This window comes from Palaemon carinicauda, chromosome 27, assembly GCF_036898095.1.
Source record: "Palaemon carinicauda isolate YSFRI2023 chromosome 27, ASM3689809v2, whole genome shotgun sequence".
Lineage (NCBI taxonomy): Eukaryota > Metazoa > Arthropoda > Malacostraca > Decapoda > Palaemonidae > Palaemon > Palaemon carinicauda.
In genome coordinates, this window is record NC_090751.1 from 32,825,182 (window position 1) to 32,840,734 (window position 15,553).

Here is a 15,553-nt window from a genome sequence, read left to right on the forward strand (position 1 = left end):
TATAAAAAGATTACCACATTGAGTGGTATATGTTTTCAATTCCACAGAGAGAGAGAGAGAGAGAGAGAGAGAGAGAGAGAGAGAGAGAGAGAGAGAGAGACGAACTGAGGCCATAATAATAATAACCCGGGAGGTGGTAGAAGGTAGTTTGGTCCTATTGAGTTATCCGTCACGTACTACAAAAGGTAGAATTGCGGTCGCTACGGGTCGACTCATTGTTACCACTCAAGGGAACAGTCCCTTCTTCTTAAGTTGGAGCTGCTGCTACCAGCTCTGCTTATCTTGATAAGTCTCCCGCCGATGTGAAAGTATTTCTCTTGCGGGTATTACGGTCAGAAATTCAGTTTAGCTCGGGAAAGTCGAGTTGTTTTCCATTGCAGTCATCATTTTCTTCGCAAAGATGGATCGGTTTCTTGGCCATTTTTGGATGATCAGTTTTATGTAGCTAATCGAGAAGGTTTGATGTCTTTGTACTTGTCTGGATTATTTCTATCTATCCATCTATCTATTCGTGTATCCAAATGTTTATTTCTTGGATGAAGTTTTTATATGAATTGAAAAGTATAGGATTACGATAATGTATGATGACTTGAAAGACACGCAACTCTCAGTTGTTAACCCTTGTGAAGTTAATTTCCTTAGGTACTGATATTAAAATAAGATACTAACGTGGAAGGTTGCTAGGATGAAAAAAAAATTAACAGGTAATTGACATTAAAAATATATAGTAACTTGGTGTTTTTAAAGTAGACAATACGAAGAAAGTTATTAATTTCTTTAAATGAAAGACTTGAAAATAAATCTAAATTTCCAGTCTGTCGTTTGTGTTTATCAATCTACTATTTTTGTGTAGTGGCTATAAATAATGACCACCGAATATTGTGTTTATAATTTTCAAAACATTAGTTAAACATTTCAATAGTTAACCAAGTTTATTGAATCCCCACAAAGCACTTGTGTGTGGTTTAATGTGTTATATTAGAGGCTTACACATTCTCTTACAGTCATGGTACAATTTGAGTTTTTTTTTTTAATGTCCGTTCGAAAAAGTTGATTCTCATTTCCTTCCTAAGACTACCGTTTATATTTGTCCATCTGTATGCCTGCCCGTCTTTTCACAATGTATCTCTAAAGGTTTGCGATGGAATTCAATGAAAATTTGGTGTTCGTCAATAAGTTCTCCAAAGTAATGTGCGTCTATTCTGCCTTGCAGTGTTGATTTTTTTTTTTCTGGAATAAGGCACAAAATTGAGGAATTTGTACAGAGATGATCTTTGTGACTTTTTATACAGTTTGAAATAACCTTTTTACCCACGCCCACCTTGGAAAACATCCTTTCATACTAGAGATAAGGTGCAATTGGTGCTATTTATTTCTGCACCTGGAACCCAATTCACCTCTTAGGGGACGATTTTGATAGTGATTTTGGTCATATCCAGCTTTGGAATCTCATGCACACGCCCACACACATACATATATATTATATATATATATATATATATATATATATATATATATATATATATATACATATATATATACATATACATATATATATATATATATATATATATATATATATATATATATATATATATATATATATATAAAATGTGTGTATCTGCAAACGTGAAACTGTGTTTATTTCTATTTTTATTTATATTTTCCGAAATAATAATCCTCAACAAAAACACATTGACTTAATTACATCTGGGAAATTCCTTTGAAATACTACCCCTTTATGTTCGCCTGCATACCCTAACATTTTCTGTCTTGATATCTTAGTTGAAGAGGCGGTGCTTCCCCCTGGGAGAGCATCTAAACGAGGTCCCTTACTAGAAGAGGGTTCCATCGGGCGTAATGTAAGTAATTAGAGAAGTGTTCCCTTCGGAGAGACCTTTCATTACTGAACGCCTCATCTCGCTAATTACACGTTGCGTACCTGTTAACACATAATTGGGTGGCCACTTCCGGGATTCCAAATAACGATCAAGTGTCCGTTCTCGCCACCATTTACAACACATCAACAGCAGGATGCTCTCTCTCTCTCTCTCTCTCTCTCTCTCTCTCTCTCTCTCTCTCTCTCTCTCTCTCTCTCTCTCTCTCTCTCTCATGTATTCTGCCCTTCCCATTTCCACTCCCAGCACATATTGCATATCTCGGCAGTCTCTGCTCCAGTGCTTTTGGACTTAGGTGAGGCCAAATAACAATAAACGGGAACAGCCCTTTCGAGCGCCAACTGGCCCTGTGATAATTGCCAGACTAGAGTAAAGTTGGAAGGACAAACGAGCGCCTTAGCTTTGGTACATTCGAGCACGGAATATACATAGTCAGTTCACCATGGCCTTTCAAATCGTCCAGACCAACCAAGGAAGACCGTCTTTGACATTGGATGGTTACCACTACAGAAAAGATAAAGAACTAAAAAATGGAAATATCTCGTGGAGGTGTGCAAGCACCACAACTCGCTGCAAGAGTAGGCTACACACCGACTCTGATTTACAAGTGATAGTTGTTCTCCCAAATGATCATATTCACCTACCAGATCAGAGGGCCATCGACAGAAGAATGTTGAGGACAACTGCAAAGAGGAAAGCTACAGAAGATATAACTATACGGCCTAATAAACTCCTTCGAAAGGAACTTGTAAAGATGCATGATGAAAACAGTCTAAAACCTGAAGACTTGAAATCAACGGCAAAAGCAGTGTACAGAGAGAGAATGAAATTCTATGGTAAACTTCCAGTGTCAAGAAGTGAAGTGCATATGCTACTAAAAGAGAGAGAATTGAAGACGTCCAAGGGAGAACCATTTGTCTGTGTAAATAATGAAGAAGAAGAAATTATCATATTCTCATGCCTGACCAATCTAATGACTTTGTGCAATGTGCATGAACTTTTTATGGATGGCACTTTCCAATATTGCCCTAAATTTTTTATGCAAATGTATACCATACATGGCTTTCAGAATGGACATTATGTGCCACTCGTTTTTATGCTGCTCCCAGGACGAAGCAAAGAGATATACACGAAGGCTTTTAATTTTCTTTTAAGTATTCTGAATAGTCATTGTCTTGAATTTTCTCCAGAGTCTATACATGTGGACTTTGAGCAAGCAGTAATTAATACATTAGAAAATTTATGTCCAACAAGTATCATCAAATGTTGCAAATTCCACCTTGGACAAAGCTGGTGGAGAAAAATCCAAGAACTAGGGCTTTCAAATTATTTTAAAAGTGGTAGTGAAAATGGAAAATGGTTGAAGTCCTTTTTCGGGCTATCATGCCTTGAACCCTCTGACGTAGAAGATAGTTTTGTGGAGGATATAATGTCAATTGCACCAACTGATACTAAAAGTGTTCAGTTTGCTGATTATGTAACAACAAACTATATTAGCTCTGACTCCAAGTTCCCCCCAAATCTTTGGGCAGAAGCACCATCAGAAACTCGTAGAACAACAAATGGACCAGAGGCATTTCACAAACATTTTAATAGTCAATTTTATTCCAGCCATCCCTCTTTGCATGTATTTGTTAACGTTATTTCAGAGATACAGACCGACACTTACATTAAAATCAGAAGCCTGGGTGAAGAAAAGCCACGAAGAAAATGCTACCGACTTAAAGAGAAGAAACTTGTGGCACTGTTTAAGGAATACATGGAAGGCTCCATATCTAGACTTCAGTATATTAAACGAGCTGCTTTTAAATTTTTACCAATTAATATTTAGGAATGTATTTTTTTTCTGAATAGCATACTTGTTTTCATTATTACCTATATGGTGTTTAAGATAGAAAAAAACGGGTATTTTATTGTAGACAGCAAAAGCCTCAGACGATTTTTAAGGCAGTTGAGTGGCTGTTTTATATTTTGTGTGGTTGTTCCAGAGAAGAAAGACATATGGAAAAAAAAAAAAAAAGGTCCGGAACCCTCCTATCAGCGCTCATTTGTACTGAAATTTTGTCGCTTGTTTGGGCATCACTCTAAGGCTCAAATTGGCTAATTTTTGGCGCTTGATTGTCCTCTGTCGGCGCTCAATTGGGGTGCTCCGCAATAAACGGTAGTAGAAGGAGGATAGGCTGAGGATTAGGATAGAAGAGAGGAAGTGGAAGAGGGGCAGAAGAAACGGGATGACGAGGAAGTGGAAGGATGAATTAGTTAAATTAATTCATATTTTATTTTTATAAGAATTCTCTGTAACTGTCATTTTGAATGTATGTCAGTTTTCACAATTTTAGTCTTTCGAGTGATCATCATTCCTCCTTTGTGAGTTGCTTGTTTAGTCTCTCTCTCTCTCTCTCTCTCTCTCTCTCTCTCTCTCTCTCATGAATACTGTACCATCAAAACGCGAGAGCCTCGATGAGAAAATCTTCAAATAATTGAAAGAAAAAAAATACGCTCATTCACGGGGTCTGCTCGTCTTTTTTTATCATCTATTTATTGATGTCAACAAGAAGTACTCATTGCTCTGGTGAAGACTATGTTACGTGAGAGAGAGAGAGAGAGAGAGAGAGAGAGAGAGAGAGAGAGAGAGGGGTGGGGGGGGGGGGGGGACTCGCCGGGTCCTTTCTAAGAATCTGGTTAAGACAGGATTAGCCGTCGATAACCTTATTTATCCTAAGTACTTCCTCTCTTTCTCTTTATTAAGGTGGACTATATTTACCTGGACTAAGCCATACCTCAAAGACGTATTTACCAGCCTTCCCCTGTCTGTTGAGAACGCTCTCTCTCTCTCTCTCTCTCTCTCTCTCTCTCTCTCTCTCTCTCTCCATTTATTCCTTCTCATTCGCTACCCTTTACATCAGTATTTCCGGGTTATTGATTCACCCGCTTTCCCATAATCTCCAAGATGAAAGTAATGTGCACCTTCTTTCATTCATTCACAAAAACCCTTTCAACTGATTTTTATTTGTTAGGCGTAAGCTTTTCTTTCTTTGGCAGGTCTATACTAACCATTAATACTTCCGTTGACATAAATTTTATTCTTCTATTTAGTTTTTTTTCTTATGTGGTGTTTTTATATAACTTTATCATGATGATCATAGTTGTACTAGTATGTTTAGGCTCTGTGTGTGTTAAGCTTTTATAAATTAAGAAAAAAATTATACGGACTTATTTGGTTTGTTTGAGATCTGATTTCAAGACAGTTCTTTTCAGAAAATACCCGAATATTGTGTTTTGAATTATTCAATTTCATATGTATTTTTTGTTATTGTGGTTCACGTGCGTTTTGTCTGTTTGTATGTTATTATACCCTTTCGTATGCAGCTGGAACCCAGTTTTCCTGAGCAGACTTTTCCTGCACTTAAGTGTTCGGGTGCATTGGTAAATGCATTAATTATACCTCACGACTAACAAATGGTTTTCAAATTTATTTCTAAACCAACCTTTTCATTTCATGTTATACAATTTTTTTGCCCTGATCTCGCCCCTTCTTGACCTTGCTCCCTGTATTCTTCGTTGCTAGCATTCACAGGAATTGATAAATGGGCGTTCATTTCCCGAGAATTCTCATCAACAATTGGGCCCCATGTTCTATTAACTCTTGAACTCGCCGGAACAAAGTGAAAACAATCGGGCGAACGTGAATGAGTAAAGAGAGTAAACGGAGATGAAAGGGAGGAAGAGAGATAAAAAGAAATAAAGCAGACAACATACATAGATAGGCTGAAGGTTGGTGCTCTTAAAGGAATCCGAAAGAAACTGAAAACTTGCCAAGTTCAAGAGCCTGCCATGTTACGGGTGACCAAGATGGTTGAAAATCTTTGTTTTTCGAATGTTAATTGGGTGTTCTGCGGCAATAGGCTTTTAGAACTCTTTGACCTCGGGCAGTCCACAGCGTGGGAACAAAGACATCGGCTTCGGGCAACGGATAGAGGGACAAGTGAAAAATAACCTGTTGGTCGGAAGAATGTGAGACGAGGAGGTCCAAAGGCAGCCGCGAACCGTCTAAGAAGAATGGGGAGGAAGGGGAGCCAGGGGGCTAGGGGGAGGGGTAAGGGGCTCTAGGACTATGGAAAGGTGGGAGTAGATGGAGGGAGAAAGAGCTTCTGAATAGTAGCGAGGGTGGTTTGTGGATAGGGCTTCTGCTTGTGAAGCTACATGATCCGAAATGGAAAATCCCAAATAATTTATGCTCACTTCTAGAGTTAACCGAGACGCCAGTAATAGACCGCGAACTCTTGACTTGGGAGAGACGGTCTCATTTAATTCATAAGTGATTAGAGGCTCGTGGGTTCTGTTTTCCATGTTTATTTATAAATGCCTTACATGCTGGAGATGGCACGCTGTTAACATTCTGGTCAGATGATATAAGAAGCTAGAGAGTATTTTTACCTGTAGGGGTTTCGCACGTGAATTCCGCATGAAACGTAAAGAAAGTTATGAAATTATTGTATTTCAAATAGGATTTACACAAGCATGTTAAGAAAATTCTTCTCAATCAAACCATCCACAAGGCATTTGGCTGCGATGGCCTTCCCGCAGAGACTTTCAAACTCTGCCATCCTTTGATTTATATTCTATTTTCTGCACTATTCAATACTTCTATAATACACCAATATCTCCCCGAAAGCCTTCTATTTATTTAATTACTCTAATAAAGAACAAACTAAAAGGATGCAAGTGACCCGAAAAATCCCTCCCCATCGCTATCACGACAATTTCATCAAAGATATTTGAATCTCTTCTATTCCGTCGCCTTGCATTTATCCTTCACAGTGCAGACAGTTGATTTGGTTTTAAGACCTACCACTCGACTGATACATGTATACATATTCTAAAGGAGATATTGAATTTCTATATATCCTCGGCCTCCCCTGTCTACTTATGCTTTGTAGACCTGCAGAATGCATTCGACAGAGTAAATTATCTGAAACTCATCATGAAACTCCACAAAAAGGGGAACTCCTCTATATCTTATTGGCATATTATACTATTGGTTCTAAACACAGCAGTTCTGTGTCAAATTGGACAATATCCTATCCCAACCATTCGGTTCATCAAACGGTCCTCAGACAAGGAGGCATCCTTTCTCCATATTTATTTAATGTTTACACACATGATTTGAATATCAGACTGAATTCACTTCCCATTGGTTGTACGGTTAATGGATTTACCATAACCTGTGCTACGCTGATGATATGGTCCTCATCCCCCCCTCTGCCCAAGGCCTACAACGTCTTATCGACACCTACAACACATTCGCTAATGAACATGACAATCTATAACGAATCGAAGACACAGTGCATGTTTGTCCATCCTAGAGCACTCAGATTTTTAGAAGACCCATACATTTTCCTTCAAAACTACCAGCTAGCATTTGTCAATGATTTCCCTTATCTAGGTCTCATCATTACGAAAGATTCAAAGGACACATCTGACATTGAAAATAGGCGACGTAAATTGAGCTGCCTAGGGAACATGGTAACGAGAAAATTTGCCTTCTGCCGCCCGCCAAGATATAAAGAATAACCTCCTGTTTCAACCCTATTGTTATAACGTGTACGGCTGCTTTCTATGGGCAAACTAAACCCGTGAATCAATGAGACGTATCAGTCCTTCACAATGATATCGTAAGACACCTCACTAATACCCCGAGGCACCATTCAGCTTCAGCGATGTTTGTTGAAAATAGACTGGATAACCTAAAAACCATAATTCGACGCTCCATAGCAAGTCTCACCTCCTGCCTACGATCTATTGAAAATCCCCTAATTCAAAATGTGCTGGCAAGTATAAAATTCAAAATGTGGGAAACCTGGAGTAGGGAAGCGTCAGTGCAATGAATTGTATTTACTAATCTTGTGGGTGTGGCTATGCGTAGTCTTAATCACGTAAATAACTATGTGTACTCTCCACTAATGTTATGATAACGTTGTTCTTTTATATTATATCATTTACTGTTTGAAAGTCCCGTATTTCCTTCACACCACCGTCTCTATGACTATAGTCAATTTTTTTTAGTGAAGCAGATTTGCACCGACTTGCAGGGGTGCCCTTTTAGCTCGGAAAAGTTTCCTGATCGCTGATTCTTTCGACAAGATAATTCTAACCAATTAGAGAGCGGGAAACTTTTCCGAGCTAAAAGGGCACCGCTGCGAGTCAGTGAGTATAGAATTTTACTATCATTATCCTAGCAATTTTTGTTCCAACATAATTATCATCGCCATCTTTATTTTTCCTCTTTTTAGTTACATTTAATACGCATATTATCATCATTTATGAGCCAATGTTACTGTAATTTCATTACCTGTATTATCATTGATCCTGCTGAGATTACTACAACTTCTACCAATGTACCAAAAATAAAGATGACCGTCTCAGCATCTGTTGTAGTGTATCATTGCTGTACCTCTAAAGTAACCCTATGTCATTACTGGAAGAAAAAAAAAAATTCTTGCCAATGTTGCTGTTACACATTTTGTATATCTGTAGGTCCTATTTTTTTTATCTGGACTTTTCCAGTACCGTATTTTTCATATCTAAGTTTGGTGTGATCTTTTATAATGAATATTGTATACACTCCTGACCTCGGAATTCTGTGATCAACCTACTAATGATGTACTTTAAATCACAGTTGTTATTGCATATCTTATCTTTTTTATATATACTGATGTCATAAGTGTAACAACACTGTAACCCCTATTGTAACTGTATATGGCTTTTGCTGAAATAAAGATATGTGTAATTTGAGTTACAAACAAACGTACTAGCATTTGTCCATTTAGCTTTTCTATTATATTCTGTGTATCTAATCACCCAAGTTTTGTCGTATCGGATCAATTTCGCTCAATATTCTTATGTTCATTTGTGTCAAGCTATTATCAGTCATCTAATATTATTTGTGTTTAAGTATAGTTTATCTTTTAATAACCGTAAGGTGTCATAAATTAGATAAAAGTACACATTATCTCTCTCTCTCTCTCTCTCTCTCTCTCTCTCTCTCTCTCCTGCATGACCGTAACCTCTCGCAAAACACCCATCAGTTTTTAAAAGCAGAAACTCGATGTACCTTAAAATATATGCAATAGCCAATCAAATAACTTCTTTAGCAGGATGTCTGCCTTGCAGGACCCCCACTGCCAAACACCGTGGAAGGATATCAGGCATTTACGAGACATAACTCCCGGTGTTGTGGCTCTTCCAGCTGTAAACATAATAGTTTATAGGTCCGAGATGCACATATCAATCAGGTCTGTGCGGTGGGGATCGTGTCACTTTTTTTCTCTTTCTCTTTCTCTCGATTTTTTTACTCTTTTATTTATGTCGGGTTTTAGATTACAAAGAGGTTTTCTTAATTAATTCTTGAAGGGGATGTCTTGGTTATATTAGTGTCTCTATTATTTATGTAGTTTTTATTTAGTGGAAACATATTTTACTTTTAAGATGGTCATTATAATTTTCTCTCTCGTTTTTCTTTATGTTATTCTTTTTTATTTACTCTTCATATTTTTACCAAGTTCTTGTACAGTAAATTTTCATCATGTATTCTTACAGTGAATTTTGAAATTATTTACTATTTGCATAGTATAATGTTTCCTATTATTTGAAATTATCCGTATAATATTTTCTTCTGAGAGTCTGGGGCTCGGTGTCGAGTTCAAATTATAATAGATGCCCCAATCAGAGTAGATTGTACCAACCGTGTGTCACACAATTGTACATAATTATTTTGTATATATTTTTAATTTTTTTTTAATTTAAAAAAAAAAAATAAAAATATATACAAAATAATTATGTACAATTGTGTGACACACGGTTGTACATGTTTTTTTTTTTTTTTTAAATTAAAAACATGTACCAACCGTGTGTCACACAATTGTACATAATTATTTTGTATATATTTTTAATTTTTTTTTTAAATTAAAAATATATACAAAATAATTATGTACAATTGTGTGACACACGGTTGGTACAAGATTTATCTCTTCTAACCGTTACTGATGCGTTACCCAGCGGATAATATAATTTCGTAGGCTGTTGTTTTTTTTTTTTTTTTTCAGAATTAATTACTGCTTCATCACTCCAATTCGTCACGAGACATCATTCATAATTAAGTCTCGAAGTCTTATAAATACTACTTCTAGTTTTTTTATTGTTAATTTTTAAGTTAATGTCTATTTATTGTTAAGTGAGGCATTTAAATCTTGGTTTTGTCATTTGATATGAAGTGTTTGTTTATTTGTATATGCGTGGATCTGTTAATTTCAATTAATTTTCATTATAGAAGCCTCTTCATCATGGATTATTGGTGATCATTACTGGTCGTTTAGTGCCTCTTGTTTAAGGAGTGATGTAAATGTCTGCGTGTGACTTGTCGGACAACATTTTTGTGCAAAATCATACTATGGCTAAAAACAAAAATTCTGCAAAATAATCTTGACAGTCTCGGAATCCCTTAAGTAATCTCTCTCTCTCTCTCTCTCTCTCTCTCTCTCTCTCTCTCTCTCTCTCTCTCTCTCTCTCTCTCATCCGCTATTTATGGGTTTTCCATCCCTAACTGTTTCTAGTCCTTTGCTTGTTTCTCCTCTGTCTCGTAACACGTATTATATATATAAAATATATATATATATATATATATATATTATATATTATATATATAATATATATATATATATATATACTGTATATATATAAACAACACAATTGTAGCTAATTCTAGTCCACTGCAGTAGAAAGGCCTCCGACCTGTTCAATTCATGTCTGGGGTTTGGCCAGTTTTCATCACCATGGTGACTAGTGCAGATTGGTGATGGTGAAGGTTGAGATTTTCGTCTGATCACGTATAGCAAACCAACCTAGTATGGGTACCCATGACTAGTACAGCTTTGCTAATCATTGGGATACACAACCCTTTCACTTTGTTAATGTATCTCATTCAGGAAGTGTGTGTCTGAGTGTATATATATATATAAATATAATATATAAATATATATTATATATATATATATGTATATAAATATATATATATATATATATATATATAATATATATATATATGTATATGTATATATATATATTTATATATATACATATATATATATATATATACATATATATATATATATATATAATATTATATATATAATATATATATATATATATATATAATTCTCATTAGATAGAATACTTTCCGTAGTTTCTTATATTGCAAATGTCTACATCTTATGGTGAGTAAAAATAGAGTATCGAGAAAATAATGATTAATTGTTTTCGTAAAGAATCCGTAGGTATTTATATTTAGAAAGATCATTGTAACATGTTTTTTTTAAATTTATTCTCCCATTATGAAAACCGGCTTAAACACCATTGATGTAATACTTGATGACCCATTCTCTCTCTCTCTCTCTCTCTCTCTCTCTCTCTCTCTCTCTCCTCTCTCTCTCTCTCTCTCTCTCTCTCTCTCTCTCTCGTATATAAAGAATTGAGGGCAGAGATAAAGGGACGACTTAAAAAGAGATGCAAATTCAAAGGTAGCAGTTTTCGTCCCCTGTGGCTGATTTGCTTAGTCTTTGTCATGATGCCCTGGTCAGAAGGCCTACGCCACGCTCACCATTCATTACAGCAAAGCAGACCTTATTCCCTCTGTAATTAGAGGCTTTTGCAAAATCAAGAGTGATCTGCAGCGTTACGACGTCCGCCTCTCTGGATAATTGTTGATGCAAATTGCAGTAGCACATATCAGAAGAAATGCAGAGCTTCTTTTCCAGTCTTAATTCCCCGTTCTCCTTTTCCTGTTTGATTTGGCTTTCTTACTCTGTGGAACAGGAGGACTTTTCCTTTGTGTTTCAAAGGATTGGAATCTCCAGATGTAAGTATTTTTTTTATTCCAATGGCGTTTTTGATGGCTTCTTGGGAGCATGGTTATATGAATAGTCCTCCATTTTCATCTCTATGAAAATATCACGTTTAGAATCTTGATTCGTGACCGTTGTTGACAAAGGTTAGAGTTATCTACCCCCAATCATTGAAGTAACTAACATAAACTAGGAACTAAAAAGATTCAAGCATTTTCTCCTATAATTGTACCCATGGTAAACATTTACCAGTTTCTAGACGTATTACTTATGCAAATCTCTTGAGAGAGCCAACATCTGCTTGGACCATCGACCCTGATTTCTATTCAGAGCTTTTTACAATGGACTTCATGCAAGCGTTCATGCGCGGGGATTCGTTTAAATGGGTTCATCCATTAACTTGAAACTAGATGATTAATATTAACTTTCTTTGGCGCATGTGTTTTGAATTGGCATGGTGATTGTCTGTTCAAGAGAAAGGAGAACCTGAAGGTATGGAAACAATCTTGAGGATTGCAATATCATACAATCTTCCCAAGAATGGTCTTTGTATTTTGCTAGTGTAACAGAATTTATGCATGAGTAATATATTATTGAAATATGTGTGTCAACACAGGAACCTGTTATATAGCTAACCATAACTGAGGTATAAACTTGAAAAGGTTGAAGTGTCTTGGTGTAGACTCCGAATATGAGTAGTGGGCTTTTTTAAAGATTCAAAAAAAAAAAAAAAAAACTTATTATTGGATATTGATTTTATCTAACCATCAGTACTTATAGAGAACTATCTCATCTGAGACGTTGAATATAGTTTCATGATAAGACATTCAGGTTTTTCCCCCAAAAAAAACAACATACCCAAATGTTTACTAGAAAACTTCTACCGATCTATACCTATAATTCGGCCAGTCCCTCTCCTCTTCGGATGAGTTATAAACGCTTAGTTCATAGCGCAGGAATTTATGGAAATACGTTATGTTATGCAAACATCCTCGAACATAAAGCAAACAGTTTCGGTAATAACCCAGGAGGTCGATGCCTCCTGTCCATATCCAGGGGGATATTGGACCAAAACTGACGCTTTTCTTGAAATCGTTAAGAATATGTGGAGTATTTTTATTTATCTAACAATACTGAACAATACAGTCTTGGTAATATGAACTGAATAATGCAAATTTTTATTAGGGAAGATTTTCTTAAAGTGCAGCCGGATCCAAATGCCTCCCTTCGAAACTCAAACGAATAATCAGTAGTGACTTATTTTCCTTCCATTTAAATTAGGCCCACTTCTATAACACTGGAAGGTTTAGGTTAAAATGTTGAAACGAATCATCTAATTCAAGTGTATGTAACTTTTTTTCTTTGTCATTAAAATCCCCATTTGTAATTTTCAGTATAAATTGAATGTTAATGTATGGTCAGGCCTACAGTTGGCCTTGTAAGATATCATGTGTTCCTGAAACTTGAGGCAAACTTTAGCGGATTGTGCAAGCGATAACTTGAAAACTAGTTTGATTAGGGTAGGTAGGCATTATATGTGTCAGTAATGTGTATGCATTATATTTTGTTTATTTTGAGTTGGTAGCCTTCATCATTACAAATCGAAGAGGAGCATTGAATGTGGATGGAATATTTGCTATGCATAAAGGCATTATGCCAAAGAATTGGCGAAGAGTACATAAATCTATTTGAAATCGTAAGGTAACTGTTACTTTTTTATTGTGTGGAGCTCTGGTCGTGCAATAAAGATGCAATAGAGAATTAATTTATTAACTGGTTTGATCTTGCAATGTCCACACAATGGCTATCGATCCCTTTCCTTCCAAGGGAGGAAAAAATCTGCAGTCATAACTTTGCAAGCTGTATATGTGCCATTCATATTTATATATTCAACCTCTCTAGTATATAATCACGAGGAAGTATTGCAATAAATAATGTTCAGTTTATGTATGAGGAAGTAGTGGGGCTGCAACAGTAGAGACCTCGGCATAAAAAGAAAACGAAGGATGAAAAGAACCAAGTTGATTCAGGCGCTTTCTCTCCTCAGAAGTGAAATTTGCATCAAAATGGCAAAATTGGCGAGAGGAAATTCCCTGTAACGGGGTTCATACTGTAGTGGGGCCGTAGCATATATGCAGATTGCTGTGTTAGAATGTTGCGTACCTGCCTTTCCGAGGTCTTAATTTATGAGTCGACACCTGTTCGGTGCATCTGTCTTGACCTCTTGTTATTATCGCTGTTTCGTCCGATTTTGGTCGCTGGAATCTAGCCATGGCGTCTGCAGAAGGCATCGCGACACCGAGAGGCTTCTTGATCTGCTGGAAAACTCATTTTTGTGGCTCATCTGTTGGACGACCTATCTGTTTGACTGATCTTTCGAAATTGGTCTTCTGGGTTCGACCGCTTTCAAGACCTGCTTGATAGCGTGTGCTTTCACGCAGCAAGTAATATTTGGCTGCTGGTTGAAGAAGGCTTGCTGGCTGCATTATCAGGCAAAATATTAAGAGTATAGAAAGAAATGGAATTTTGAGAAGCCGTATCGGCAGTTTAAAGTGCTAAGTTACTACTGAAATTTTCTTTATATGGACATTTCTTGTATGATGAGACTTCTCAACAGGCTTAACACTTTGGAACATCTTGATGCAATCATTTGTTCTATCACTATCAATGGTACAAATAATATGATAGGAATGAAGAAACCAATATGGGAATCTTAAAAGCATTCATAGAAACTACTACTTGGGATCTCTACATACGTTAACTGGAAGTGCATTACTTATAACTTTCTAAACTGATGTACGAAAATACTCGGCATTACACTTTAAGATGTTATTTAATGATGATTATTTTACCAAAAGGAAAAAATGAAACTTTTGCCTAAAGATCGTTATTAAATAGTGAATTTATCTTTCCAACAGGAGAACGAATGTGAAACATTGTGCCTTAGATCGTAATTAAATTGGGAATGCGTCTTCGTTCGAAGAGGAGTATATTAAAGAATATTTCTTAAAAGGGCGTTATTTGATAATAAGGGTACATTCTTCCTAAGAAAGGTAAAGTGGAGCATATTGCTTTAAGATTGTTGATAAAATATATTCTCCCTAATAGAAGTTAAGTGAAGTTTTTCTGGCACAAGATCGTTATCAAATAATAAACGTATCTTCTTCCCAACATGAGTAATGAGAAGCATGTACCGCTAGATCGTTATTAAATAATGACATAATCTTCCCAACTGTACCTTGAGAACGTTGTTGAATAATGAATATATCTTCTTCCCAAGATATCATCTCCGCATCCAGATTGAAGTGAGGCATTGTGCCTAGAGATCGTTATTAGATAATGGATGTATCTCTTTCTCTCTTCCCAACAGGAGTAAAGTGACCATGTAGAGGAAAGGAGTGGGCGTTCACAACCTCCATCTACCTCAGCCATGGACCCCGCCCATTATGGTAAGTATTCCGTGTGCTCAATGCTGTACTCTTTTATCTCTAATGAAACACTATCCCCCGTGATTTACGAACGCCTCGCTAAACAAAAATATGGCTGGATTTATGAGGTATTATTTCATATTTTTCTTTATGGTAACCAGTGGCGGTTTCTGTTCGCGCATCGTCGATGCAGAAGTTTGCGAGATGTAAGATCATTTATCCATCATTTGCGTTAGCCGTTTGATTTTATTGTTTGTTGTTATTTGAGAGTGAGCTTATGATTCGTTTTCCATTGAATTTAATAGCATGAGGACTTGTGTATATTCTA

The 15,553-nt window shown here is 36.4% G+C and overlaps 1 protein-coding gene across 1 annotated transcript in view; it reads left to right on the forward strand.

Annotated features, from left to right (window-relative positions):
• Nucleotides 1–15,553, forward strand: part of ci (cubitus interruptus) — a 502,748-nt gene that overhangs the window by 62,689 nt on the left and 424,506 nt on the right. Inside the window, 1 exon segment of the mRNA XM_068350994.1 lies at nt 15,168–15,246. Within this exon segment, the coding sequence (XP_068207095.1) occupies nt 15,228–15,246 (19 nt within the window). The 5' untranslated portion in view covers nt 15,168–15,227.